At 48.2% G+C, this 27894-nt stretch overlaps 1 protein-coding gene across 6 annotated transcripts in view; it reads left to right on the top strand.

The window, feature by feature from the left end:
• MRAS (muscle RAS oncogene homolog) overlaps positions 1-26052 on the top strand; it is a 58648-nt gene extending 32596 nt beyond the window's left edge. For all 6 annotated transcript variants that reach the window (XM_003265284.4, XM_030816765.1, XM_003265285.4 and 3 more), the window contains 4 exons: positions 17871-18024; positions 18993-19092; positions 21060-21139; positions 22687-26052. In XM_003265284.4, the coding sequence (XP_003265332.2) occupies positions 17871-18024; positions 18993-19092; positions 21060-21139; positions 22687-22786 (434 nt within the window). In that variant the 3' untranslated portion in view covers positions 22787-26052. The remainder of the gene's footprint in view (positions 1-17870; positions 18025-18992; positions 19093-21059; positions 21140-22686) is intronic.
• The last annotated feature ends 1842 nt before the right edge of the window (positions 26053-27894 follow it).

Raw genomic sequence — 27894 nt, 5'->3', positions numbered from 1 at the left:
CATCCACTGAAAGGCACTTAGGTTGCTTCCTTACTCTTGGCTATTGTGACTAGTGCTGCAATAAACATGGGAGTGCAGATATCACTTCAATATACTGATTTCCTTTCCTTTGAGTATATACTCAGCAGTAGGATTGCTGGACCATATGGTAGCTCTATTTTTAGTTTTTTGAGGAATCTCCATATTGTTTTCCATAGTGGCTATACTAGTTTATATTCCCACCAGCAGTATCCAAACATTCTCTTTTCTCCACATCTTCCCTAGCCTTTGTTATTTTTTGTCTTTTTGATAATAGCCATTGTAGCTGGGGTGAGATATTATCTCATTGTAGTTTTGATTTGCATTTCTCTGATGATTAGCGATGTTGATAATTTTTTCATATACCTGCTATCCATTTGTTTGTCTTCGTTTGAGAAATGCCTATTCAGGTCTTTTGCCCTTTAAATCAGAATTTTATTTTATTTTATTTTATTTTGCAAGTGAGTTGTTTGAGTTTCTTGTATGTTCATGTTATTAATCCCTTGCCCCTTAAATACTAAGTCCCCATTTTCTCCTCTCCTCAGTCCTTAGCAACCACCATTCTACTTTCTTTTTTTCTTTCTTTCTTTTTCTGAAATGAAGTCTCACTCTGTCACCCAGGCTGGAATGCAGTGGTGCGATCTCGGTTCACTGCAGCCTCTGCTTTCTGAGTTCAAGTGATTATCCTGCCTCAGCCTCCTGAGTAGCTGGGATTACAGGCGCGCACCACCACGCCTGGCTAATTTTTGTATTTTTAGTAAGGGTGGGGTTTCACCGTGTTGGCCAGGCTGGTCTCGAACTCCTGGCCTCAGGTGATCCACCCACCTCGGCCTCCCAAAATACTGGGATTACAGGCATAAGCCACCGGGCCCGGCTTCTACTTTTTGTCTCTATGAATTTGACTAATCTAGATACCTCATTTAAGTACTATGATAAGTGGAATAATATTTGTCCTTTTGTGTGGCTGGCTTATTTTAATTAGCACAATCTATTCAAGGTTCATCCATGTTGCTGCATGTTCTGAATTTCTTTCCTTTTTTTTTTTTTGAGACGGAGTCTCGCTCTGTCACCAGGCTGGAGTGCAGTGGTGCGATCTCGGCTCACTGCAGCCTCCGCCTCCCAGGTTCAAGCGATTCTCCTGCCTCAGGCTTCTGAGTAGCTGGGACTATAGGTGCACACCACCACGCCCAGCTAATTTTTGTATTTTTAGTAGAGACGGGTAGCATTTTCACCATGCTGGCCAGCATGGTCTCAATCTCTTGACCTCGTGATCTGCCCGCCTCGGCCTCCCAAAGTGTTGGGATTACAGGCATGAGCCACCGCGCCTGGCCTTCTCTCCGTTTTAAAGCGGAATGATATTCCACTGTATGGATGTACCATGTTTTCATTATCTATTCATCTGTGGATGGACACTTGGGTGGTTTCCACCTTTTTGCTATTATGAATAATGCTGCTATGAGCGTGGTATATAAATATCTGTTTGAGTCCCTGCTTTCCTTCTTTTGTCTTAGAGTTCTTGTGTGCCTATTTTTTCTGTTGGTTAGGGATGGAAGGCTGCTAAGCCCCTCACTTTACAATTGTGGAAACTGAGGTACAGATGGAAAGGTCACTAGCCTAGGGTGAGACCTAGCTAGCTAGAGAGCCGAGTCTTGGGCTTCTTGAGTCTGCCGAGCGTGTCCTCACCCTGTCCTACTACCTCCTGCTTTGGCCCAGGCCTTGGGCCTCTGAGGTGGAATGCTGACCAAATCCTCTGCCCACTTAAAACAGGGCAGGTGTCTCTGGGCCTCCCCACCCTCTGGCTCCCAGCCCCGCCCTCTGCCCAGCCAGCCTCTGGAACTTTGCATCTTTCTTCCATCAGTGGAGAACAGCAGTGGGCCCTGAGTCTCCAGACACCGCTTCCCACCTTGGGGTTCTTGGGCCCAGCTCCGCAACCTCTGTCTCCTTCTCCCCAGCAAGGGCCCAGTGTTTTCAAAGAGCAAAAGCCTGGCTCTTCTGCACCCTCAGAAGCTGGGACATTTCCACCCTGGCTTCTGCCCAAACCTCAGACACAAGAGCTGTTGTCTTCTCAGAGGGGCCTGAACCTGGCTTTTCCCCCGCACACTTGAATCCACATTCTTTCTGGGGATGGGGAGGAGAGGAGGACATTGGAAGGGCAGGGAGAGGAAAAGGAACGTTTATTGAGAGTTTTTTTTTCCTGAACCAGGGGCTTTACCAGGGGGCTTTATGCTCAGCAGGCCTTAGGGCAGCTTCAGAGTGGGCACTCTCCATAAGCCCCAACTAAGAATGGGGTGCAGGCAGAGCTGGCCTGTCACCCACCAAGGGGAAGCTGCCCTTCCCCTGCCAGCAGTGATGTGGGAGGAATTTCCCTCTTTCCCTTCATGGGGAAGCATGGCTGCTGGCCTGAGATTATACAATCCAGCCCTGCAGGCCTGGGCCTGACTCTTTGTCCCTGGTGCATCAGCCCCGCTGCTGAAATGCCTCACTGATCTCCATGGTGCCCAGGGCAGTGCTCGCTGGTAGAAAGCCCTTCCTCACACTGCTGACAGATCTCTTCCCAAATCCTCTCTTGCTGTCTGTCGTCAGAGTGGTGATGGCAGTTACTACCAACCAGACTTTTCTCGAAGGCCTCATACTAAGGGCTTTTACAAGGATGCCTTATTTCATCCTTGTGATAATTCCGTGAAATTGAGATTAGTCAAGTGAGAGTAAATCACTTTCCAGGTGAGCACAGCTGCTCTGCAGCCAGTGTACCTCAGTACTGTTGTACTAGTTGGTAAAATAGTGAAGTACTCTCTATCACTGGAAAATTGCTGCTGCTGCCCTGCACCTGAGAGGCCCTTCCCAGACCCACTAGCCAGGCTGGGAGCTGAAGGACCCCCCTCCAGCCACTGACCTAGAGTCAGCTCAGTGAGGCTTGGACTCAGTGATGAAGATGTGAGTGGAATATGCAACTCCCTACACCCAACTCTTAGCACAGCCTGGGCTCGTTCCAAATTTGTCAGCATCCCAAAATCCAAGTGTTTTTCCACTTCCCTTGCTGACAATCAGGTCATATATGCCAGTTAATGTGGGGTTTTGCCTGAGTTTCAGAACTTCATGTTGGTCACTGTTAGAAGTCATGTGACCAGTTTGGGCCAAGCACACCAGCCTGACCAATAGATCTGAGACCTCCCCTGTCTGCCATTGTGTTGGGTGATGCCACCTTCCCTGGGCCTCAGTGTTGCCTCTGTCAGCCTGTGGTCCCCACACCCTGGCTCTGGTGACTGGGGCTCCTCCTCCCTTTGGGCTGCCTCTGGACAAAGACCTTGCACCCTCATCAGTGGGATCTGTATCCAAATGAGATACACCTCATAGTTGTTGCAAAGGATAAATTAAAAAAAATACGAATTGTGACTTCCTTGAGGAAAAGGACTGTGCCTACCATTGTATCTCTGATGTCAGCCCAGACTTGGCATCTATTAGGTGTTTAATTGTTGTTTATTGAGTGAGGGGGGAAACAAGTCACCTTGCACGGGGCTTGGCACATAGCAGACCTCAGTAGATGCTATTGTTGCAGTGATTGCTTTAATGTGATGTATATTATTGTTGTCTTTATTGTGATTTTTAGAGACAGGGTCTCACCGTGCCACCCAGGCTGGAGTGCAGCGGCATGATCAGAGCTTACTGCAGCCTTGAACTCCTGCGTTTAAGTGATCCTCCCACCTTGGCCTCCTAAAGCACTAGGATTACAGATGTGAGCCACTGTGTCTGGCTTATATTATTTATGAGGTGGCTTGATGGTTTCAAGAATAGGTCCCATCACCTGTATGGATGAGGGGCCACTGACACATGTCCCTGTGTCTAGGGAGGTTCAGAAGTGAGGCTTGAGCCCCTGACTTAGGGATATACCTCTCCACCCAGAGTTGTGTGAATTGAACCCTGAGTCCTATGTACCTGGATATGTTCACTAATTCATTCTGCAAATAATTGCTAATGTACCCATCTCTCTTTTGGGCTCTGAGGACGTAGCAATTGGCAAATCAAAGCTCCTGCCCTCATGAAGCTTATGTTTTAGTGGGGTGAGGGGACAGAGCATAAACAAATATGTATGGTGTCAGGTGGTGATAAGTGCTGTGATGAAGAGTCAGACAAGGTAAGGGAGTCACAGTGAGGAAGGGGTTGCTGTCTGGTGTTGGCTGGTCAAGGAGGGCCTTCCTGATAAGGGAATGTTGGAGCAGAGACCTAAAAGAGAAAGCTGCACCTGTATCTGGAAGAGAATCTCAGTCAGTGGGAGTATCAGGTGCAAGGGCCCCGAGGCAGGGGTGTGCCTGGCCTGTGCGGGGAATAGCTAGGAAGCCAGCGTGTGGAGCAAGTGAGAGCACAGCTAGTAGGAGAGAGGTCAGGCAGGTAGCTGGAAGGGATTGATCTCACGGGGTTTTGTAGGTAAATGAGAAGCCGTTGGAGGATTTTGAGCAGAGGAAGGACATGATCTAACATGTTTAAAATGTGGGTACTTCTCAGTTCCTTATCCTGCTGCGCTCCTGGCCTGGTGAGTGAGAAGAGCTCACTCTGGCTCTGGTGTGAACGGAACACACAGGAACCACGGCAGAATCGGAAAGACCAGTTAAGAAGCTCCTGATGGTGGGCTTGGGCATTGGTGGAGGAGGTGGTGAGAAGGGTAGATTCTGGTTGTGTTTTGAAGGAGGAAACGACAGGATTTGTCGGTGGAGTATATGAGGTTATTAGAGAGGGAAGAGTCTTTGGCCTGAAGAACCAGTAGAATAGAGTTACATTTATCAAGATTAGGAAGAACAGTGAAAAACAAGTTTTGGGGAGAAATCAAGAGTCTAATTTTGGACATGTTAAATCCAGGATGCCTTTCACACATGCAAGTAGAAGTCAGGGTGGCAGCTGGATATCTAAGCCTGTAGGAGGGGAGACATGTGGGCTGGATAGAAATCTGGGTGGTGACCTGTAAAGCTGCAGGATGAGAGATCACCAAGAACGTGACTGGATTAGAGAAGGACCCACCAATGTTTAGAGGCTGGGGAGAAGAGGAGACAGGGCAGGACCAGTCACTGCAGTAGGATAAAGACCAAGGGAGAGTGGCATCCTGCAGCCAAGTGAAGAAGGCGCTTCACAAAGGCAGGGACCATCAACTGCATGAGAGACCGGCCAGGAGCCCAGCAGGATGAGGAACTGAGAAGCACCCATTGGATTTAGTGACATGGAGGTCATTGGCGACTTGACAAGATCAGTTTTGATGGAGTGGTTGGAAATGAAAGTCTAATTAGAGTGGGTTCAAGAAAGTGGTGGAGAGGAGGAGCAGGCAGCGAGGATAGGCAAGAAGCGTTTCTGTAAGGAGGAAGAGAGAAATGAACAGTAGTAGGAGGGAGAGGTGAGGCCAAGGGGCAGGGTTTTGATTTGTAATTTTTTTTTGTTTGTTTTAAGACAGGGTCTTGCTCTGTCACCCAGGCTAGAGTTCAGTGGCATGATCACGACTCACTGCAGCCTTGACCTCCCACAATCCTCCCACCTCAGTCTCCTCAGTAGCTGGGACCACACGCCTGGCCAATTTTTGTATTTTTTGTAGAGACGGGGTTCTCACTTTGTTGCCCAGGCTGGTCTCAAACTCCAGGGCTCAAGTGATCCTCCTAGCTCAGCTTCCCAAACTGTTGGGATTACAGGAATGAACCACTGTACCCAGCTTTATTTGTAAATTTTTTTGTTTCATTTTATTGTATTTTTGAGTTTTAAAATATATATATATATATATATATATATTTATTTATCTATTATTTTTTGAGACAGAGTCTCACTCTGTCACCCAGGCTAGAGTGCAGTGGCACAACCTTAGCTCACTGCAACCTCTGCTTCCCAGGTTCAAGCGATTCTCCTGCCTCAGCCTCCTGAGCAGCTGGGACTGCAGGTGCCCGGCACCATACACAGCTAATTTTTGTATTTTTAGTAGAGATGGGGTTTCACCATGTTGGCCAGGCTAGTCTCGAACTCCTGACTTCAGGTAATCCACCTGTCTTGGCCTCCCAAAGTGCTGGGGTTACAGGTGTGAGCCACTGTTCCCGGCCAATGTATTTTTGTTTTAAGATGAGAGAAATTACAGCACATTTACCTGCTGGTGGAAATAAACCAATAGAGAATAGGATGATGAAGGAACAACAGTTGCAGCAGTGTCCTCGCACAGGTGGCAGGGACCTGGAGCCAGTGCTTAGCTGGAGAGGATGGTCTTAGGAGCAGAGCTGGGTCATCCACCCTAGCGAGAGGGCAGGTGGAACATGTGTTTTACAGGAAGGGAGGTGGGTTGATTTTTTCCTCATATAAGTTTTTTTATTGAGATAAAATTCACATGCCAAATTCACGTGTACAGTTCAGTGGTTTTTAGTGTCTTCACAGAGTTGTACAACCTCATATTGCTGATTGATTAACAAATCAGTAATTATTGTAATCACTGCCAACTCATTCCTGAACATATTCATCCCCAACTCTGCTCAAAACCCCCCTTACCCATGAGCACTCACTCTCCATTCTCCCCACTCCTCAGTCCCTGAAACCATTAATCCACTTCCTGCCTTTATGGATTTGCCTACTCCAGACGTTTCATGGAAGCAGAATGGGACAGCACATGGTCTCTTGCGCCTGGCTTCTTTGACTTAGCACAGTGTTTTCCAGCTTCATCCTGCTGCAGTGTGTATCAGAATTCCGTTCTTTTTTATGATATTCTAGTGTACGGATATACCACATTTTGTTTTTTGTTTTTGAGATGGAGTTTCACTCTTGTTGCCCTGACTGGAGTGCAATGGCACGACCTTGGCTCACTGCAACCTCTGCCTCCTGGGTTCAAACAGTTCTCCTGCCTCAGCCTCCCGAATATCTGGGATTACAGGTGTGCGGCCACCACACCCAGCTAATTTTTGTATTTTTAGTAGCGAGGGGGTTTCACCATGTTGGCCAGGCTGGTCTCAAACTCCTGACTTCAGGTGATCTGCCCGCCTCGGCCTCCCAAAGTGCTGGGATTACAGGCGTGAGCCACCGTGTTCGGCCATATGCTACATTTTGTTTATTCTTTCATCAGTCAATGGACATTTGGGTTGTTTCTACTTTTGGCCATTGTGAGTAATATTGCTGTGAATGTTCATGTGCAAATTTTCATGTGAAAACTTGCTTTCAGTTCTCTTGGGTTTACACCTAGAAGTAGAATTGCTGGGTCATTTGGTAACTCGATGTTTAACATTTTGAGGAATCACCAAACTGTACCAGCAGTGTGTGAGGGGTCCCATGCCTCTCAGGTGGGTTGATGTGGGGTGCAAGCATGTGGAGTTTATCTCCTGATAGATCCCTGTTTCAATTCCTGAGCTGAGAGTGCAAGCTTGGCAGAAGAGGACAGGTGGGTGGTGGTCACCCAGGGAGTGGGAGAATGATGGAGAAGGATGGCGGGCACTCTGAAGGCCCTGGAAGGTGATGCTCAGGCCTTTAAAGGGGGAGAAGCCAGTGCACTCATGAGTTTTCTCTTCCCTGCCACCCATGGCTGCCCAGGCGCAGGTGCGGAGTAGGTGGAGAATTTGGTGTAAGCAAGTGGGGTGAATGCAGGCTTCTGTCCTCCATCTCTGTCCTCACCCCTCCTTTTAGACCTGCTCTTCTTCACAGGCTGTGGGGATGCCACTGCTGACTCCAGCTCGAAGACAGGCTGGTGTGAGGAGCAGAGCAAGGCTTGGAATCAGACGGGCATGGGTTCAAATTCTGCCTCTACTGCTCATTAGCCATATGAACCTAAGCAGATCACTAGCCTTGCCCTGCCTCTGTCTCTTCACCTGTCAAATGCTGGCCTCCCAGAGGGGTTGCAAGGTGGAAGTGGGATTATAGGCCAGTGCTCCCAGTTGTCTCCCTGTGTCTCTGCCCTGCCAGGCCCCCGTCTGTTCGTGTGACATCCCTGGGCTCTAGTTACACAGCTGAGATCCCTGCTGTCGTTTCCCCTTTCTTCTCTTCCTTCCCTAAGAGCAGCATTGAGGGTTCTAGGTTCCTCTAAGAATCCCACTGAACCATAGACCATCTCCCCAGAATGTGCACCCACATATGCAGTTTGTATACCAGTTCTGGGGATCATGGGCCTTGTGAAAACTTATCCCAAGACCCCCTCACTCCATTCCCCACAGCTGCAGGGTGTGGCCTCCAGCATGAGCGACCCCCAAAGCTGGTGGCCGGCACTTCCCCCCTGATGTTATCCTTAAGCCAGGGTGTTGAGGAGGTTGGGGCCACTGGCAAAGGGACTCTTCCCTGTCACCAGGGAGCCAGTTGGTGCCCACTACAGGCCTTTAGCCCCCTTCCCCTTGGGGAGTCCCAGGTGTCCGGGCTGTCTGCACCCTGCCAGCATTTTGGAGAAGTTCAAGAAAGCGGCCTTTTTTCTAGGAACAGTGCATGGTGAATGCATCAGCCCTTTTGCCCAGCACCCAGCCCCACTCCATACACACCCATTACCCAGAAAGGGGAGCACAAATTAAAATAGTAAACATCACTCATCACTATGTATGTTCAACTAAGTGACATTATTTTTTTGAATCTGTTCTTAAGCTTCCTTTCCTTATTCTTCTGTAAAATGGGCATAATCATTCCTGCCTCCCATGATGGGTTTGTGAATTAGAGATACATGGAAAACTCTAGGCGTGGGGCTGGGCATAGTGGCTCATGCCTGTAATCCTAGCACTTCGGGAGGCCAAGGTGGGCGGATCACTTGAGGCCAGGAGTTCGAGACCAGCCTGGCTAACATGGCAAAACCCCGTCTTTACTAAAAATACAAAAATTAGCCGGGAGTAGGGATGTGCACCTATAATTCCAGCTACTTGGGAGGCTGAGGCATGAGAATCACTTGAACCCAGCAGGCAGAGGTTGCAGTGAGCTGAAATTGCACTATTGCACTCCAGCCTGGGTGATGGAGTGAGACTGTGTCTCAAAAAAAAAAAAAAGAAAAGAAAAGAAAAAAGAAAACTTTAGGTATGGCCCTTGGAGGCATATTATCTCTAGAAATTGTTTTCTCTATTGCTTGATATTCCGCGACCCTTATTTCACCCTGTAGGGGTGTCATAAAAGTTTTTGTTTTTGTTTTTTTGAGACAGAGTTTCACTCTTGTTGCCCAGGCTGGAGTGCAGTGGCGCAATCTTGGCTCACTGCAACCTCTGCCTCCCAGGTTCAAGCGATTCGCCTGCGTCAGCCTCCGGAGGTGCTGGGATTACAAGTGCCCACCACCATGCCCGGCTCATTTTTGTATTTTTAGTAGAGATGGGGTTTTACCGTGTTGTCCAGGCTAGTCTCAAACTCCTGACCTCGTGATCCGCCCTCCTCGGCCTGCCAAAGTGCTGGGATTACAGATGTGAGCCACCGTGCCCCACCGTGTGTCATAAGAGTTTAAAAGTCAGTTTTTAGTGATTTCCCCTAAAGCTGGAGTGGGCTGTTTTAACCCAGTGATGGCATTTCATTTCATGTAGAGTGCAGATGATTCATCTAGTCATTCTGCGAGTATTTTTTGAGCCTTCCTTGGGTGCTGAAGATTTTGTGGGCCCAGGGAAATGAAAGCCAGGCTCCCATATTCTGGGACTCTACCCCATGGTGAGGAGCTGAGCCAGGCCCAGAGGCCCAAACTTGGAGGAACAGATGACACACGCAACAGGAAGGGCTCAAAGATGGAGGTCAGAGGCTGGGCGCTCTTGTGAGGAGGAGGGGAGATGGACTGCATCCCAGCTGGAAGGCGGCTGGGACAGCCAGTGGAGAGGAGGGGGAAAGGGCATTCTAGATGGAGGTCATGGCTTGGGCAAAGACTTGGAATGGAGATACAGCCCAGCCGGTTCTAGGATGGCCAGACAGTGGTGGTTCTGGTTGAAGAAAAATGACTGGACAGGCTGGGACGCTTGGGCCTTAGGGAAATAGGAACACCCTTCTTCCTGGTGCGTGGCCTTTAGTGGGTCCCTTAACTCCTGGACCTCTATGTCCCCATCTATACTAGGAGGATGGTAGTATCTTCCTTCCAAGGCTGTGAAGAGGACTGAGAGAGAGGGTGTGTATAAAGCCTTTGGCATAGTGCTGGCTGCCAGCAGGAACACGGTGGGTGGGATCACTTTTAGCCAAAGATCTTGACTGCACCCTGGGCTATGGGCCACTGTCAGAGCCCCTGGAGCTCATGCTGTGACTTTTCTCACTCTGGAAGCCTGGGTGGAGGAGGGGGAGAAGGTGGCTCATGCCTGTAATCCCAGGCGTGGGCAGTTTCCCTAGTATTTCCCAGGAGGGAGCAGGAAGGGGAGAAGGGAGGAGGAGAAGCAGAGAAAAGGGGGAGAAGGGAGGGGGAGAAGGAGAAGCATGGAAAAGGGGCAGAGGTGAGGGGGAGGAGGAGAAGGTCTTGACCATTGCATCAGAGCCCCAGGCTGGTGCCCCTCCATGCTGGCTGCCCTCCTGCCTGGGACTACATGCCTTGCCAGCATGTGGGGCTTGCCTTGGCATCTGAAATCCACAAGCTCCCAGCAGTTCCAGGGTCTCCAGTTAAATCCTCCTTTGCAAAGCTGCTGGGCCCCTTGATCCCTTGATCCTCAAGTGGGAGGATTAGAGCATCGCAGACAGATGTGCACAACACTGACCCTGTCTCTCCATTTATCTTTCTCCTTCCTCCTCCCCCAGTCTGGCTGCCTCTCTGTCTCTGTCTATCTGTCCGTCTGTCTCTCACAAACGCACACGCACACGCACATTGGCAGGATACCTCTTCTCCCACAGTGACTAATACTTTATGTCTCTGGAGTCCTCCTACCTTCATGACATCAGGCATGGGGAATGCAGGCAGGATCATAATTTCTTAATAGTGTAAGCTGCCCATTATCTTCAGCCTCCCCCAGGAAGCCTTGGAGTCAGAACTGCTGACAAGGGGCCTGTGGCCAGGCATTTCCAGGTGTATGTGTGTGGAGGGGTAGGTTAGACAAGGGGTGGGCTAGTCCCACTTGGGACCAGGCCCAGCTCAGCCACACACCCCTCCTCCCTGCTAGCCCTCCCAGACCAATAGATGGCTTCATACCATTCCTGGGGTAGATTTTGTCCCTTCCGTTTCATCTGCCATCATTAGTGTATTTAGGTTTTATATGTTTTCTGGAGCCAATTTTGATCATTTATATTTCTTGAACCATCCATTTCATTGAGAATTGAAAATTTATTATCAAACTGTGTATGGTTTTCTCCATAATTAAATATATAGCTGTATCCATAGTCAGAGGCCTTTTCCAAAGGCTTGTCTTTTTTTCTCTGATAAGAATTGCTGAAAGCTGGGTTTTTTTAAATTGGTCCTTTGAAAGAATCTGCTTTTGATTTTTAGATATCAGCTACTTTCCCGTCCTCCTACTCTGGCAATTTCTACTTTTACTGATACATTTTTCTTTCTCTATTATTTTATTTTATTTTTCCTTTTCTAGCCTCTTGATTTAAGTGTTTTGTTAATTTTCAGTTTTAGTTTCTGAAATGCATTTAAAGCTATAATTTTCCTCTAAGTACCACTTTGGCCTTAAATGAGAGGTTTTATTACTGTTGATTGTCGAACTTCAATTCTCAACTATGATTTCTGCTTTTTAATTAGAGAGTTATAGGGGAGCATGGCTTTTAACATTTTCAGGTGGCTAGATTCTCTTATACTCTTGTTCCTGTTCATTTCTGATCCTGTTACAGTACAGGTTGAGCCTCTGCAGTCCAAAAATCTGAAATCTGAAATGATTCAAAATCTGAAACTTTTTGAGCGCTTATGTGACGCCACAGTGAATAGTCCACATATAAGTACTTCACATGAACTTTGTTTTATGCACAAAATTCTCGGAAATATTGTATAAAATTATTTTCAGTCTATGTATATAAATATAAATGAATCTTGTATTTAGACTTGGGTCCCATCCCCAAGAGATCTCACTATGTATAAGCAAATATTCTGGAATCTTTTAAAAATAAAAATTCCAAAACACCTCTGGTCCCAAGCATTTCAGATAAAGGACAAAACTTAGCCTATAGGATTTCTGCCTTTTGGAATTTGTTGAAATTTTTATTTATGGCCTCTAATATATGGCCAAATTTCATGTATGTTTAAAAATGCTTGTTCACGGCCAGGCGCGGTGGCTTACGCCTGTAATCCCAGCACTTTAGGAGGCCAAGGCAGGTGGATCATGAGGTCAGGAGATTGAGACCATCCTGGCCAACATGGTGAAACTCTGTCTCTACTAAAAATACAAAAATTAGCTGGGCATGGTAGTGCGTGCCTGTAATCCTAGCTACTCGGGAGGCTGAGGCAGGAGAATCGCTGGAACCCGGCAGGCGGAGGTTGCAGTGAGCCAAGATTGCGCCACTGCACTCCACCCTGGAGACAGAGACAGAGTGAGACTCCATCTCAAAAAAATAAAAAAATAAAAAAATGCTTGTTCACTATTGGAGTGTAAAGTTTGTTCCGTCTCTCAGAATAAGCTTAAATTTTGTTTTTAGAGACAGGTTCTCATTCTGCCCCAGAGGCTGGAGTGCAGTGGCAAGATTGTAGCTCATTGGAACCTCAAACTCTTGGGCTCAAGCGATCCTCCAATCCTCCGCTTTATCCTCCCAAAGTACTGGGATTACAGGGATGAGCCACCTCGCCCAGCCAAATATTTAAATTTTGTTATTTAATGATAGGACATTGCTTTTGGAGATCATTTGTTCTATATTTAAGAGAGGCCTCTTCAAGTCTCTCATAGTGATTATGGAATTTGTCAATTCCTGCTGTTTTTAAAAATCCGTTTTTTTTTTGTCCACATACATATTTAAGCAACATGCCTAGATGCCTATGATTGATGACTGCGGCACTTCTTGATGCTTGTACTTTTCCGATTATAAATACTCTGTCTTTGTCCGTTTCGTGATTTGGCCTTGAATTGTTTTGTAGATGCACTTCTTTTCTTTTGATTACCATGTGGCTGGCATGTTCTTTTTATCCTTCCGTTTTTCATCCTTTCTGTCATATTGCTTTATATGTGTCTTTGAAAGAAAGCAGGCAAATGGATTTTGTATTTAGTATCTGCTTTTAATAGATGAATTTAATCCATTTGCATTTATTGTGATTAATCATAGATTTATTTCAGCCATCTTATTTCATGCCTACTTTTTATTATATTTGCTTATTTTTGTTAAGTTTATTTTTGCCTTTTGTTGGATTGGTTTCACTTACTTTGTCCTGTTTTTCCTCTGTTGCTTAGGAAGTTTGAGGTTTTACTTCCGTTCTTCTATTGGTTATGCTATATATGTATGTGTAGGTATACTCATATTTTTCTATCAGCATCTAGATGTAATCAGGATCATTAGCCTCTTGACAAATGAGGCAAGAACTTTAGTACTTAACTTTTTCCCGGCTCCTACCCTCACACATTGGATCATCATAGATTTTAGTTCTACATTATCATCTATTCTCTTCAAATTATGCAACAACATTTAGTTGAATTTACCTATTCTTTTAAAAATTTGTAGAGATGGGGTCTCACTATGTTACCCAGGCTGGTCTCGAACTCCCGGCCTCAAACTATCCTCCTACCTCAGCCTCTCAAAGTGCTGGGATTATAGGCTTGAACTTACTATACTGGCCTTAAACTTAACTCTTATGTTTTGCTGTTTTCTTCACTTACCACTGTTTGTGGTATCACTCATCTTTCTCTTTGATGGATTTATTTTTTTACTTTGTAAGAATTCTTTCAGAAAGCCTGGGTGATATAATTTCTAAGACCTTCAATGTCTGAGATGACTGTTTTTCCTTTCCATAGGGCCCATTTTGATTTTCAACTCCCTATTAATTTTTTTTAATTTGAATGATCATATTTTAAAATATCCTAGATCTCTAGTTTTCATTTAGATAATATATACCTTCAAAATCTGTAAATATATGAATTACAATATTGCCTTAATGTCTTCTGCTTTTCTTTTCTTTTTTCTGAGACAGAGCTTCGCTCTTGTTGCCTAGGCCTGAGTGCAATGGTGCGATCTCGGCTCACTGCAACCTCTGCCTCCCGGGTTCAAGTGACTCTCCTGCCTCAGCCTCCTGAGTAGCTGGGATTACAGGCACCTGCCACCAGGCCCAGCTAATTTTTTGTATTTTTAATAGAGATGGGGTTTCACCATGTTGGCCAGGCTGGTCTTCAACTCCTGACCTCAGGTGATCCACCTGCCTTGGCCTCCCAAAGTGCTGGGATTACAGGCATGAGCTGCCACGCCCGGGTGTCTTCTGCTTTTCAATTCAGGCCTTTGCATCCACACTTCAGCCAAATGCATGCTGTTTCCGTCTGTTTTATTAACTGCAGTTCTGAGTGGAATTTTTTTTTTTTTTTTCTAAGAAAAAAAAGCTGCAGTCCCTCCAGTTGAAGGTGCAGTCTTCCTGCTCCCTCCTGGGAAATACTGGGGAAACTGCCCGGTCCTTGGCTGTAGGTCCTGCCTTCTGACCTCTTCATTTCACATCCAGATGATATAGTTCTAGGATATCAGAGCTGTAAGGACCTGCTGGTCCTGGAGCCCCGCCCCTCATTTTCTACATGAGACTGAGGCCCAGGGAAGGAGCAGAAGTAGCCATGAGCTGCTTTTATGCCCTGGGCACCTCTTGGGTCCTTGTGTCCATCACTGGCCCCTCTGAAGTGCCAAATGGCTCCAGGGGATGTGCAGCAATGATGGGCTGTGGGGACAGGCCACTTTCTTGGGTACTGTGTAAAGGTGCCTGTCTAAGGAGATGTGGATTCCCAGGCGTCGCCGAATAGCTTGTCCTGTGGCATTCCTTGCCATCTATACACTGGCAACTCCCACATCTGTATCTCTTGCCCCCTCTTCCCTTCTCTGTGTCTGACTTAAGTCCCCAGATACCTATTGGAAGTCAAACATGGTGTCTAATAGGCTCTGAAGCCTGTGTCAAAAACTGAGTCCCCCAAACCCTGTTTCTCACCCAGACTTCCCCACCTCAGCATCTGGCATCACTATTCCCCTAGACGCTCAGGCCAGAAACAGGCGTCATCCCCATTGCCTCTTTTTCTCACCTCTCTACCCCCACACTTTCCTCCAGAAAGCTCTGCTCCTGTTGACTCTGTCTTAGAAAGTGGCCTTGGTCTAGTCACTTCCCCCAGCACCCACTCCCCGCCCTCAGCTCCACCAGCGTGTGTTGCCTGGATTCTTGTGCTAGCCTCCTCACTGGGTCCCTGCTTCCACTCTTGCTCTGTTTTCCCCAGCAGCCAGAATGAACTTTTCAAGATGTCCTCCAGAGCATGCCTTTCTTTTTCTTTCTTTTTTATTTATTTATTTATTTTTTTGAGACGGAGTTTCGCTCTTATCGCCCAGGCTGGAGTGCAGTGGTGCTATCTTGGCTCACTGCAACCTCCGCCTCCTGGGTTCAAGTGATTCTCCTGCCTCAGCCTCATGAGTAGCTGGGATTATGGGCGCTCGCCACCATGCCCGGTTAATTTTTGTATTTTTAGTAGAGACGAGGTTTCATCATTTGGCCAGGCTGGTCTCGAACTCCTGACCTCAGGTGATCCACTTGCCTCAGCCTCCCAAAGCACTGGGATTACACGCGTGAGCCACCGCACCTGGCCAGAGTATGCCATTCTTTTGCCCAGACTCTCCAGTGGCCCCTGTCTTGTTTAGAACCAAGCGAACCTTACACAGTGTGGCAGCCCTCACCTTCTGCCCCCACCTCCTCTCCATCCTTCACACACCCTTCACTCCGCTTTTTGCCCTTGCACACCTCCACCTTCGAGCCTTCGAATTTATTGTGTTCCCTCTGCCTGGAGTGCTCTTCCACTAGGCCATGTGGCTCCCTCCGGCCCCTCATTTAATGTCACTGTTCAAATGTCACCTCCTGATAGTGGTCCTCCTTCCCTATCCAAAATGACACCAACTTCTGCCAGTGAACCTCCAGCCTACTGTATCATTCTTCACACTGTGTATCTATCTCCACTAAAATAACAGCCATTCATTTGTTGATCTGTCTCGCTACTAGATGGTGAGTCCCATAAAAGCAAGGATTTGGTCTCATTTGCCTTCTGTCCATAGGGCCTAGAACAGTTCCTGCCACCTAGCAGGCACTCAGACATTCCTTAAATGAATGACAAGATTGGACAGACTTCACATTTATTTTTTCATTCAAGTACCATTCGGGGCTACTTTTTGGCCAGGCCATGAGTAGACAGGTGACTGGCACAGACCTGCCGTTACCCCTGGGAGCTAACAGTCCTGCTGGGGACAACTACATGGGCGGCCAGAAGTGTTCCTGGAAGGGTTGGCATGGGGCTGGGGTTGGTCCTGGGGCTCCAGCAACAGCCAAGTCAGAGTCCGCTCATCAAGGCCAATGGAGAAGGGGAGGGAAGGGGGAGTTGGAGGACAGCGTCCTGGACTGCAAGGGTAGCCAGAGCGGGAGAGAAGACCCCGCTGAGGATGGCAAGCTCACAGCAGACCCTCCCGTAGGGCTCTCGTGCCAGGCACTGCACTGAGGGCATTACATATATTAACTGAAAACTACCTTTGAAAACTACCTTGACCATCCCCATTTTAGGAAATGGTGGCACAGGGAGGGTAACTTGCCTGGGGTCACACCCAGGCATGAGGAGCCAGACTCCGCCCAGTGGGCTGGCTCCAAAATCTGTAACCATCTGCTCCCCTGCCTCGCAGGAGAGGGGAAGGTGGATCTGGTCAGACAGTAGGGGGACTGGGAAGATGCAGGGGAGGCTAAGCCATGAGCAGGTGCTTGGAGGATGCTGCAGGTTCAGACTTCATGCCCCCAGAGGGCAGGAGGGGGTCAGGCCTGCACTGCTAAAAGGAACCCCCCAACCTGCCTACCAAGCTGTGGCTGTGAGCAGAGGGATGAGACTTTCCCTCAGCAGGAAGGAGGCTGGAGGAAGGTGGGGATGAGGGGTGAGGGCACCTGGGCAGGAGTAGTTGGGGGGAAGGATGCGTTAGGAGGAAGAGCTTCCAGCCCCAGCCTAGGAGGAAGTGCCCTGGCTGTGAGGGGCCACTCCTCCCCCAGGGTCTCCTTGGTATCTGTCCCCTTGGGGGCTGAGAAGCCCTTCCTGCCCAGATGGCCTCTTCAGGGCTTCCCCCCAGGCATGTCCACAAATAAGCTCTCCTCCCCTAGGGGCTGCAAGGTAGAGGCACTGTTTTCACTGATAGAGGAGGAAAGGGGAGGCTCAGAGAGTCAGGCAACCTCCCAAAGAGTCACAGTTTGTAGGCCCTGCAGCAGGGATCCAAGCCCAGGTCTGGCCAGAGGGATTGTGTAGCAGAGTTTGTCACTGACTTCATGAGAGGGATTGTGTAGCAGAGTTTATCACTGACTTCATGAGAGGGATTGTGTAGCAGAGTTTATCACTGACTTCATGAGAGGGATTGTGTAGCAGAGTTTATCACTGACTTCATGAGAGGGATTGTGTAGCAGAGTTTATCACTGACTTCATGAGAGGGATTGTGTAGCAGAGTTTGTCACTGACTTCATGAGAGGGATTGTGTAGCAGAGTTTATCACTGACTTCATGAGAGGGATTGTGTAGCAGAGTTTATCACTGACTTCATGAGGCACGGCTGTAGATCAGAGAATTTAGGCCTAGTAAACACATGGGGTGAAACTGGAGGAGAAGGGTTTGGTGGGTCCACAGTGAGTCAGAGCCTCACCCTGAAGCAGGCTTTAAGGTGGGGGAGCTTCAGCTGGGACCCTTGGAGCAGCCCCAGAGAGAGAGCTCATGCAGCCTCTCATGGAACAGCTCGGACTGGGCCACAGTAGGGACAGCAGCAGCAGCGTGGGAGTCTTGCAGGCTGTGGGGGCTACAAGGTAGGTGAGGACAGCCCCTGAGTGGCCTCATCCCACCCCAGTTCTGGACACAGCCGGGCAGGAGGAGTTCAGCGCCATGCGGGAGCAGTACATGCGCACAGGGGATGGCTTCCTCATCGTCTACTCCGTCACCGACAAGGCCAGCTTTGAGCATGTGGACCGCTTCCACCAGCTCATCCTGCGCGTCAAAGACAGGTGAGCATCAAAGACAGGTGAGAGTACCGGGAAGAGGCCTGTGCCTGTCTCCTAGGGCGCTCTCTCTCTCTCTCTCTCACACCCCTAATTAAAGGCGTGGATTTTTTAAGCCTTATGTGGAGTAATTAAATAATTTGAAATCTGGTTTATACTCATTTGGCCTTGTTGAGTCTCAAAGAGGCTATGTAGTGAAAATGAAAGCACAAACTAATAGGAAAAGAACAAGCTTTGAGCAAATTCCATTAAAGACAGAAAAAAATCTAGCTAACATATATTCCAAAGGCAAAGTGTTAATAAGTTTACCAGGTAAAGGGACACACATACATACACATAAAGCTCCCACAGATTAATGTGGGTTTTACTCTGAATACATGAATTGCAAAAGAGAAAACAAAAATGGCTCAGATGTGGGAAAATGTTCAACTTTCTTGCTAATCAAAGAAATGTAGGAAAATTAAGTAAAGTACCATTTTTCACCTGTCAAATTATAATTTTTTAAAATGGAAATACTCAATGCTGCCAAATACTCAATGCTGCAGTGAGACTGTCGTTTCATTCAGTTTTGGACAAAATTTGGCCCATGTCAATAAGAATCTTTATGGTGGCCATGCCTCTTGATGCCCTCTGCTGGGATCCATCCTAATTGTGCGGCTGGTTGTGTGGTTGAGTGACCCAAGAGATGGGAACCAGGTCTGGGGAGCCAGCCCCTGGCCAGCAGCCCCTCAAGGCCTCATCACTGGCCTTGCAATGGACCTGAGGCTTCAAGCCAAGACAGCCAGCAGCCCCTGGGCCCTTTCCCCCAAGCCCTAACCTCTCTCTGGAAAGGGGGAGGGAAGGGACTGCAGTCCAGGCTGACTGGGGAGGTGGTATGGGCTGGCTGTGCTATGCCTGAGATGTGGCTGTGCCACCTTAACCAGGTGTGAGGGGTGGTGGAAACCTCACAGAGCTGCTGTTCCTCTATTTCCCAGGGAGTCATTCCCGATGATCCTCGTGGCCAACAAGGTCGATTTGATGCACTTAAGGAAAATCACCAGGGAGCAAGGAAAAGAAATGGCGACCAAACACAATGTAGGTGTGTGCGTGTGTGTAGAGGGGTCAGGAGATGTGTAAAAGCTGTTGCCTGGTCACCCCGGCAGTCCTGGTCTTCGGAAATGAAACTACTGTTTATTGAAGGGCTCCCGTTAGTTTAAGTCTTGTTGCTACTGAAATCCTGCAATTCCAGGAATCCAGGTAATGCACATCAGTGTTTCATCAATGGTAGAGACAGGTCCCCTAGAAAGAAAGTAGAAGGTGTCTGGGACCTGTGGGGGGATCATACAACTCAGGGGCTTCTGAGCAATGGGATGGGACCACAGGTGGCAGTGGTCTGAGGCCCTGGAGCCTGGGCCATTACTGAGCCGGCAGGAGTACAGGATGTGAAGGGGCTCCAGGTAGGTCCCAGCTTGGGCTTCGGTGCCTTCCCGCATCCCCTCTGGGTGTGTGCAGGGAAGCACGTTGTCCTGACTCACAGGGGCCCCATAGGACTCTACTGGCCACTTATCAGGGGCACCTGCCATGGCCGGATTTGGTGTCCAACCTGGAAGAGGCTCCAAAGCAGACCTCAGCACCCCTTACCAGGGCCAGGAGAAAGTGGAAAGTGTGCCCAGTTCAAACCTGATTCTCTGCCAGCCGCTGTTGACCTTGAGCAAGTGCGTCATTCTGAGCTCAGTCTCCTGAGCTGCAGAATGGAGATACTTGCTTACCTCAGAGGGTTAATGTGAGGACTAAAAGAGGTCGGGGATAGTGAGACCTGGAAAGCCAAACAGCCCACAATGAAGAGCAGTTTCCATTTAGTGTTATCAGAGGCTCAAATATTTGTCCAGTGAATATTTCAAAGGCTTAAGCTCTGCTTTTTGTGCTCTGCCCTTTGTGTGTCTGTTGGCTACAACAGAAGTGTGCACATCCAACCTCACGCGATGATGATGGATGGGAAGATACTGACTGGTTTGTGTTCTGGGCAATGATACAATCTACTCCTCTAAAACAACAACTTACTCTGTCGCCCTCCTCCATGCATTTCAAGTGTTTATTATTTTTCTTTCCTTCACTGTGCTTTTCTTTTTCCAGCATATTATAATGAAAGGCATTAATTTTGTAATCAGAAAAAACTTATGAAAAATAACAAAGTTATTCAGTCTAATCACACTCAGCTTACTTCCATCTGTCTTATCAAGGGAGGCCTATGTGTTCCCCACCCTGCTCCCCACCTTTGGGGAATGAACACTTACTGCCTTGGTGGGGTCCCTGCTGTAGGAGAAGGTGAGCGCTCAGGAGTGAGTGTGTCCTGACCTCATAGAGCCTTTGTTCTCCTCCCTCTGCCAGCCCGAGGCTTGGTGCAGATCTGGCCCTGGAAACCTGCTCTGTGGGGCCACCACAGTCATATCTCCCGCTGTCTGCACCCTTTCGACTGGGTGATGATTTCTCAGCATCAAACGTGCAGACAAAAACCTTGTGTAAACATGGCTGAGCTCCCAGGCTTATAGATACAGATCAAACAAGAGCTGGGATGGGGTGGGGGCCAGCTCCGATGGGCCAGGGTCACCTGGGCCCAGAATCCTGGTCATGGCCCAGCCTCTCCTCAGCCTTTTCTACCAGCGTCCACTCTGGAGGGGCCCAGAAAGAGGGGCAGAAGTCATCCCAAGGTGGAGAAACAGACCTCAGAAAGAAAAATGGATAGAATCAGAATGTATTTTTGATAAATGAAACAGTCTTTCATCTTCAAGTATATAAAAAGATCACTTTATTCTATTTTTAGGGAGCTATTAAATATCTCTGTGCCTAGAGAACAAGAGGGAATTGGAAAAGCCATTAGTAACACTTTCCAACCTGAAAGAGTGAAAAGCCCTAAATGATGCTTGAGGCTGTTGGGGGCCGGGGCTTCTGTGGGGGGTTTTGAAAGCACCTGGGTTCCTCAGAACCTCTGGACATTTTTAAGGGTGGAACAGGGCTTTGAGGATCTCTGTGCCACTTTGACCAAGTTGAGCTTTGCCTTTCAGATTCCGTACATAGAAACCAGTGCCAAGGACCCACCTCTTAATGTCGACAAAGCCTTCCATGACCTCGTTAGAGTAATTAGGTGAGCACTGCCCCCTCCCTAGAAGCAGGCCTCCACAGCATGGGTTGGCTCCTGGAGGCAGCTGGGAGCTTGAGGAAGCAGATCCTGTTCTGAGGCCATGAGGCTGTGGAATTCTGGGCCTATTTTTGGATTTCTTGTCCCTCCTTCCATTTCTTTCTTTTGCTTTTTCCACCCACCTCTGCCCTCCCCGCAGCTGCTGACGGGTTTGTGGGTGATGTCTGCTGCACATGTTAAGTGGAAATGCCTTCCTGTCTGAGGCAGTGGCTCAGGCTCCCTGGAAGGCAGCTCCCTCCAGCCTGGCTTCAGTGTTCTCCTCACACCAAAGCTTTCAACACTGTACAAACCCGGTCTGTCTCCTCTTCCCTGCCCTGATATCAGAGCACCCTTTGATATTTCCCCTGAACAACCAATATTCTGATTCCAAGGTTCAAATTTCAGAAGCATTGCACACGTATCTCCTTTCCCAACCCCACCAGCTGTCAATCTCCAAATATTGTCAGCAATCCTAATGAAAGTTTCTTGTCTATTCCTTTGCATGGTCAGGGTCCAGGCCGTAATCACCTCATGCACTCATGACTGAAACAGCCTCCTGGCTGCATCTCCTGTCACCAATCTATCCTGTTTCCCAAATCTTCAACATGCACAGCAGCCTAACCAGTGGGTCTCAGACATTGTGCGTTGAGTTTGTGGCCTATATGCTGGCGCCTCCAAGGGCTGCTGGTGAGCTGTGAGATCAGCCCCGGGGCTCTAACCCCCACTGTACACACATCTCCCCACATGCTCAAAAAGCTCATCTTCTCATTATTCCCCAGCATAATGAGGAAATACTACAGTCTTCACTTTATGTTTTTGCTGGAGTGCAGTTTTGCACTCTCAAAAGGATTTTCTCATCCAGGCGTAGTGGCTCATTCCTGCAATCCCAGCACTCAGAGGCAAAGGTGGAGGTGGAGGCAAGAGGATTGCTTGAGGCTAGGAGTTCAAGAACAGCCTGGGCAACATAGTGAAATGCCATCTTTACAAAAGAAAGAAAGAAACTATTTTCTCTTGGGCGTTTTGCCTCCAATTAGGACATGCTGCCATCAGGTAGCCTATGGTGATGCCTTGGTTGTGAACCTGTAGTGCCAAGGTCAGGTTTTAGACATAGGAAAAGTTAACAGAAAACATGAAATCGCTTTTACGCTCAGTTGACCCATCATTTTATTTAAACTATGAAACACAGAATAGAGGCCAGCACTCTATAAGACAAAACGTGATGTAGCTTACGATTTATATAAATGTAGCTACAACATAATGTCAGTCATTCCCATCAGTAGGGTGATTTAGGTTATCCCCTCCCCCATCTCCCCCATTTCATTGCCTCAAGAGAAGCTATCCTGCCAGGCCCTCCTCCAGCGGCCAGGGCAGCCACTGCGTGAGGGATGGGCATCCCCACTAACCCTGCCAGAACAGGCCTCCTCTGACTCAGAACTGGGGCTAAGGAGGAGAGGGGCAGAGGAGAAGCAAAGCCCATTCTGACTTTGTCTTTCTGTCCTTCATTGTTTCAAAAGGCAACAGATTCCAGAAAAAAGCCAGAAGAAGAAGAAGAAAACCAAATGGCGGGGAGACCGGGCCACAGGCACCCACAAACTGCAATGTGTGATCTTGTGACAGGCCTGAGGCCCTGGGCGCAGTGACTGTGGCCTGGCCAGCCCTCGGGACCCCTCCCCACCTAACTGCACTGAAACCATTTCTAACCACAACCCTTGGCCCAAGGACTTGGTACAGGAAGGGAGAAGGGCGGGTGGGCAGGGAGCAGACAGGGTCTGGCTTTGCCCAGAGGGCACGGGCTTTCCCACCTCTCACAAGAGACGAGGAAGCCACCTGTAAGCAGAAGCAGCATCCAAGTGCCCCTGGCGCCCCCATGTGTTGATTCAACCCAGTTCCTCCCCCTCTCTCGGTGGGTGTGTTGTTTATTGTAACTACATAGTGTTGGTTTGATGTGGAAGTGTTTATCCACATACAAAGTGCAAAACAAGCCATGAACAAGCTTCTTTCCCTTACCCCCCATCCAGAGTATCTGAGCTTGGATGTCTTTTATAGACTTTTAAATTATTTTAGTGATTATTATTTTATTAAAGGGGTCTGGGCTCACTGCCTGGTGAATTTTCAAGTGTTCAGCAGACCTCTCTGGTAACATATCTGGAATATTGTTGTTGTTTTTTAACCGAGTTTTCCCATCAGTGCCAAAACTCAACTCAATCTGAAAGTAGAGTGACTGAGAGGACAGAAGGTAATGGGAACTGTAGCTGGAGGCCTCAGGCCATGGGTCAAACCTGGGAGGGAAAGAGACCCTACACATGGCCTAGAAATGAGAGAAGAGAGAGGTATTTACCCAGAGGGTTTTCCTATGGTTGGGGGTGCAAATATTAGAAAATAGATTGTATTTTGCTGAGGGGAGTGGCTGTCACGAGCATGTCAGTTCTAAAAGGGGTTTTCATTATCCTGGAAATACATAAACTAAAGTAAGCTGATTGGCTTTGCAAACGTGTTCATTTGTTTTTCAGACAGTATGGGTTAAGTTCTCTGCCTTCCCCAGGGATCTGAGGAGGCTCTGGGTTTCTCAGATCTGTCTCTTGCTGCTTTTTCACATCAGCTGTGCTGCTTGGTGCCTCTCTGATATGAACACACTGACACGTCAAAGTAACCTAATGTGGACACCATCCAGAAAACTCCAGTTCATGCTGGATCTTAACCAAAAATGATTCAATACTGTTATCACTAAAACAGCACCAAGACCTGAAGCTATCTTCCCTTGGAATCAACTACCAACTCTATAAGCCTAGTCAATGAGCAGACCCCTTCCAGTATTTGTAAAAGTAGTACTAGGTTGCCTTTTTGGCAATTTTTATTGACCTGTTGAATCTTGACTATAATATGATCTGAGAAGTAAGGAAGGCTGGACTGATGCGTGGCTGTCACACACCTTCTGCAAGGGGGCAGTCTCCCCAGCTCCCTGATGATGCTCACCCCCGCCCCCCCACCTCAGGTGCTGCTGGTGTGAGCCAAAGACTGGAGTTTTTCCAGCTGGGGTGGGAGTGGAGAGACAACAGGAACAACGGTGCACCAAAGAAAAGGTCAGAATAAAAGGCAGCACAGCTGGTGGCCTTATTTTCTAGATGTTACAAATCAGGTCACTATGCAAACTAGAATATCCTCAGCAGGTGGTCTGGCCACTCTGGAGAAAGAAACCCAAGGAAAGTGAGCACCCAACTGGATGCCAAGACACCTAGGTTCTGAAAATGCGCTGTGTTCCTACCTCAGCAAGATCACCAGCACTGAGGGGCCCAGCTGGAGAATGATTCTGCTACAAAAGGAGACAGTTGAGACTTTTGTTTGTTGGAAATCAAACTTCTTATTTGTCTAAATTGCCCCTTTTTCTGTTCCTAAAAGGAAGGATAAGAGAGAACATTCCAGATGAGGCACTTCAAAGTTTCCTTAGACCCTATAGTGTTAAGAGGTATTTTAAACACTAAAAGGACAAAGCTCTTCCCAATCCTTATGCTTCCCTAAGTGGCATCTGCAGCAGTTTGTTGTGTGCAGTTTGATGGCAGCTGCAAACTGGAGGTGAGGCGGAGGAAAGGCAGGTAGGAAGACGTGAGGATGGAGATGTTCAGAATCGAGAGCATGGCGGAGTGGGAGAAGAAGCCCTGCACATAGGGCAGTGTCCACAGCCAGAAAACTCCTGCTGGGCACCAACCACTACGAACATACCCCATGCCCACCATGGAGCTGCAACTCCTCGACAGCACTGAGTGGGATAGTCTCACTGGAAGCAGATCAGCTGACGTAGAACAGAGACCTCGGCCATAAAGGTGAGAAGACATAGGGATTTCCACCACACAGTTGGGACAGAAGGAACAGTGCATCTGTTCATCCATCCTGCACTTGGCCCACGTTGAACTCCATAGTGCCTGAGAGAGACTAGTTAAGGGTTGGTCTTCTGTATCCTCTGCTGTTGAGCCTCTGGTAAGCTTTCATCTCCCCTGAACTCATTTCCCCATAAATGAAATGAGTAAATAATGCCCCATTTGTAGAAGTGGGCCCTCATGACTGAGGTAGCTTCCAGATAGGCCAGAGTAGAGTGTAGAGTGTGCCCCATGGCATCCCTCCATCTTCTCCTCCATCATCATCTAGCAGGGTCAGACTGGGAAACCTGGTTGGCCACGCCACACCATGACCGAGGAGCCAACTGGGACTTGTGGCTGTTTGACATCTTCACGTTCCCGTTGGTCTTCCGGAGAATAGTGCTACCCTCACATCCCCTGGAGCACCGCCTTCCTGAAATGCCCTCACCCCATGCCTTTGCCATTGTGTGCTCTCAGATTTCTTCCACTGTTTGACACCCTCCTTAGAGGGCTGCTTTTTTTTTTTCCGGAGATAATCCTAGCCATCCTCTCCACTCCCACGGCTGGGGACTATGGCCACTTACTACCTGTGCACTTTGCCACTCAGGGGACACCTGGATGGTTTCTCTTAGGACTTTGCCCACCTCCTTCTCATGGCACTTGCTGTGGAAAATGCCTGGCTGGCCTCGTGGGGCCTGTCTCACTTTGCCAGGAGACATGACCCACTAACGTGGCAACTCTAACCCAAAGGCCCCTCAGACATGTCACAGCAAATCTGGAGCCACACAGGTTCCCTCCATTGGCAGCCCATCGTGTTTGAAATTCCATGTCGGGTTTACTTGGAATGAAAGATACTTGAATTATTGTGCGCCTGTGAGCACCCAGCTTCTGTTTCATAGTCTTAACAGGTGGCCATTGTCGTGAAACGAGAGTGATGCCTGAAGATCTCAATGATGTTTGAGCCTTTTATGTAACTTTTTATTAAGTCTTTCTATCTCTCGACTGATTAATAAAGAAGAGAAACACGTATCTGTCTTAGTTCCTTTTACTCCAGTATTCCTGAAGTTTTGCTGAGAACATTGTGATTTGTTGGTGTTTTGCCCAGAACATCCACCTCTTACAGAGCATGACCTTGGTGCTAACCAGATCTAAAGTAAGGAGGAGCCCACTGGTGGCCGTGGGGTGTCTCCTTCCTGCATGGAGCCGGAGGATGAAGGCAGGCTAGCACAGCACTTAGAGGCAATACCTTTTATACTGGGCAGATCTGGATTTTAGCCCTGCTACCGACCTTTATGTGCCTTTGGGCAAATGACCTGCCTTAGTCTTGAGCTGCCTTGCCTGTGAATGGGACAATAATGTGCGCTTTGAAGTAGCTGGAGGACTAAAGCTAATGTAGGAGTGTGGTGAGGAGCCCAGAAACGGTGCTCTTTGTCCGGGACACCTATTGGATTATCTGCCCGACATTCCTTTTCATAGAAACTGCCCTCTTCCCCCATCCTTAGGGTTATAGTCTTTGGCACGATGTGATTTCATTTCTTTGTTGATTAAATAGGGTGGGTACTTGGTGGGTGCTTGACCAAGCTGAATCTCTCAGGCTCCGTTTTCCAGGGAGTAGAAGCCAAAACCCTCTCTTGGTAGCTCTTTGGGCAACTCTAGCTGAAACATGTAAACCTGGGTGCTGGAGGATGCTTCTCATGCCCTCTGGGCTGGAGGCAGACAAGGCTAGACTACAGACTGGGGAGAGAGGTGATGTAGTGGACCACTCAGCCTGTCTTCCTGCCCATTCATTCTTTCCACAAATATTTATTGGGCACTACCTTATGCTAGACATTGGGCTGGGTGCTAGGTATATGGTAGTGAACAAGGCAGTGGGTCTTCTGATAAGTCAGTTCTTTCTCCTGTAGTTCTACGTTAGTTTCATGTGGCTGTTGTAACAAATGACCACAAACTTAGTGGCTTTAAAAGAGAAATGTATTATCTCACAGTTCTGGAGACCCGAAATCAAAACTCAATATCGCTGCCCTGAAATGAAGGTGCCAGGAGGGCCTTCGCTCCTTACCTCTCCCAGCTTCTGGTAGCTGCTGGCATTCCTTGGTGTGTGGCTCCATCACTCCAGTCTTCGAGGCCAGCATCTCCATATCTTTTACTTCTCCATCTTCACATTGCCTTCTCTGTGTGTGTCAAATCTCCCTCACTCTCAGTTGATACTTCTTCCATCACTGAGAAGGTTGAAAACAGCTGAACAGAATTTCCGCAGACTCCTTTCACCACCTCTGCCCCCTCCCCAGCATCTGCACCCACCTGCTGTGCCTTCTTAGTTGTTAGTGATGAACCCTCTATGCTCCTGGCTGAAGCCAAGCCCCTTCCTCGAGCACTAGCACATACCAGGCATTACCCTGGCCCCTCACCCCTCCTCTGTAACTCCAATTTTCCCCTCTACTGGATCTTTCTCATCTTAAAGAAAAACAAAACCTTCTTTTGACCCACTTCTTTTGCCAGATACCACTTGATTCTCTGCTCTCTTTTGTAAGAAACCATCTTTTTTTTTTTTTTTTTTTTTTGAGACGGAGTCTTGCTCTATCGCCCAGGCTGGAGTGCAGTGTGATGCTCTCAGCTCATTGCAACCTCCACCTCCCAGGTTCAAGCGATTCTCCTGCCTCAGCCTTCCAAGTAGCTGGGACTACAGGCACGCGCCACCACACCCGGCTAATTTTTGTATTTTTAGTAAAGAGGCGGGGTTTCACCATGTTGGCCAGACTTGTCTTAAACTCCTGACCTCAAATGATCCACCCACCTCTGCCTCCCAAAGTGCTGGGATTACAGGTGTGAGCCATCGCACCCAGCCCAGCAAGAAACCATCTTAAAAGTGTA

Source organism: Nomascus leucogenys, chromosome 8 (assembly GCF_006542625.1).
Source record: "Nomascus leucogenys isolate Asia chromosome 8, Asia_NLE_v1, whole genome shotgun sequence".
Taxonomy (NCBI): domain Eukaryota; kingdom Metazoa; phylum Chordata; class Mammalia; order Primates; family Hylobatidae; genus Nomascus; species Nomascus leucogenys.
This window is presented reverse-complemented; position numbering and strand designations above follow the sequence as displayed.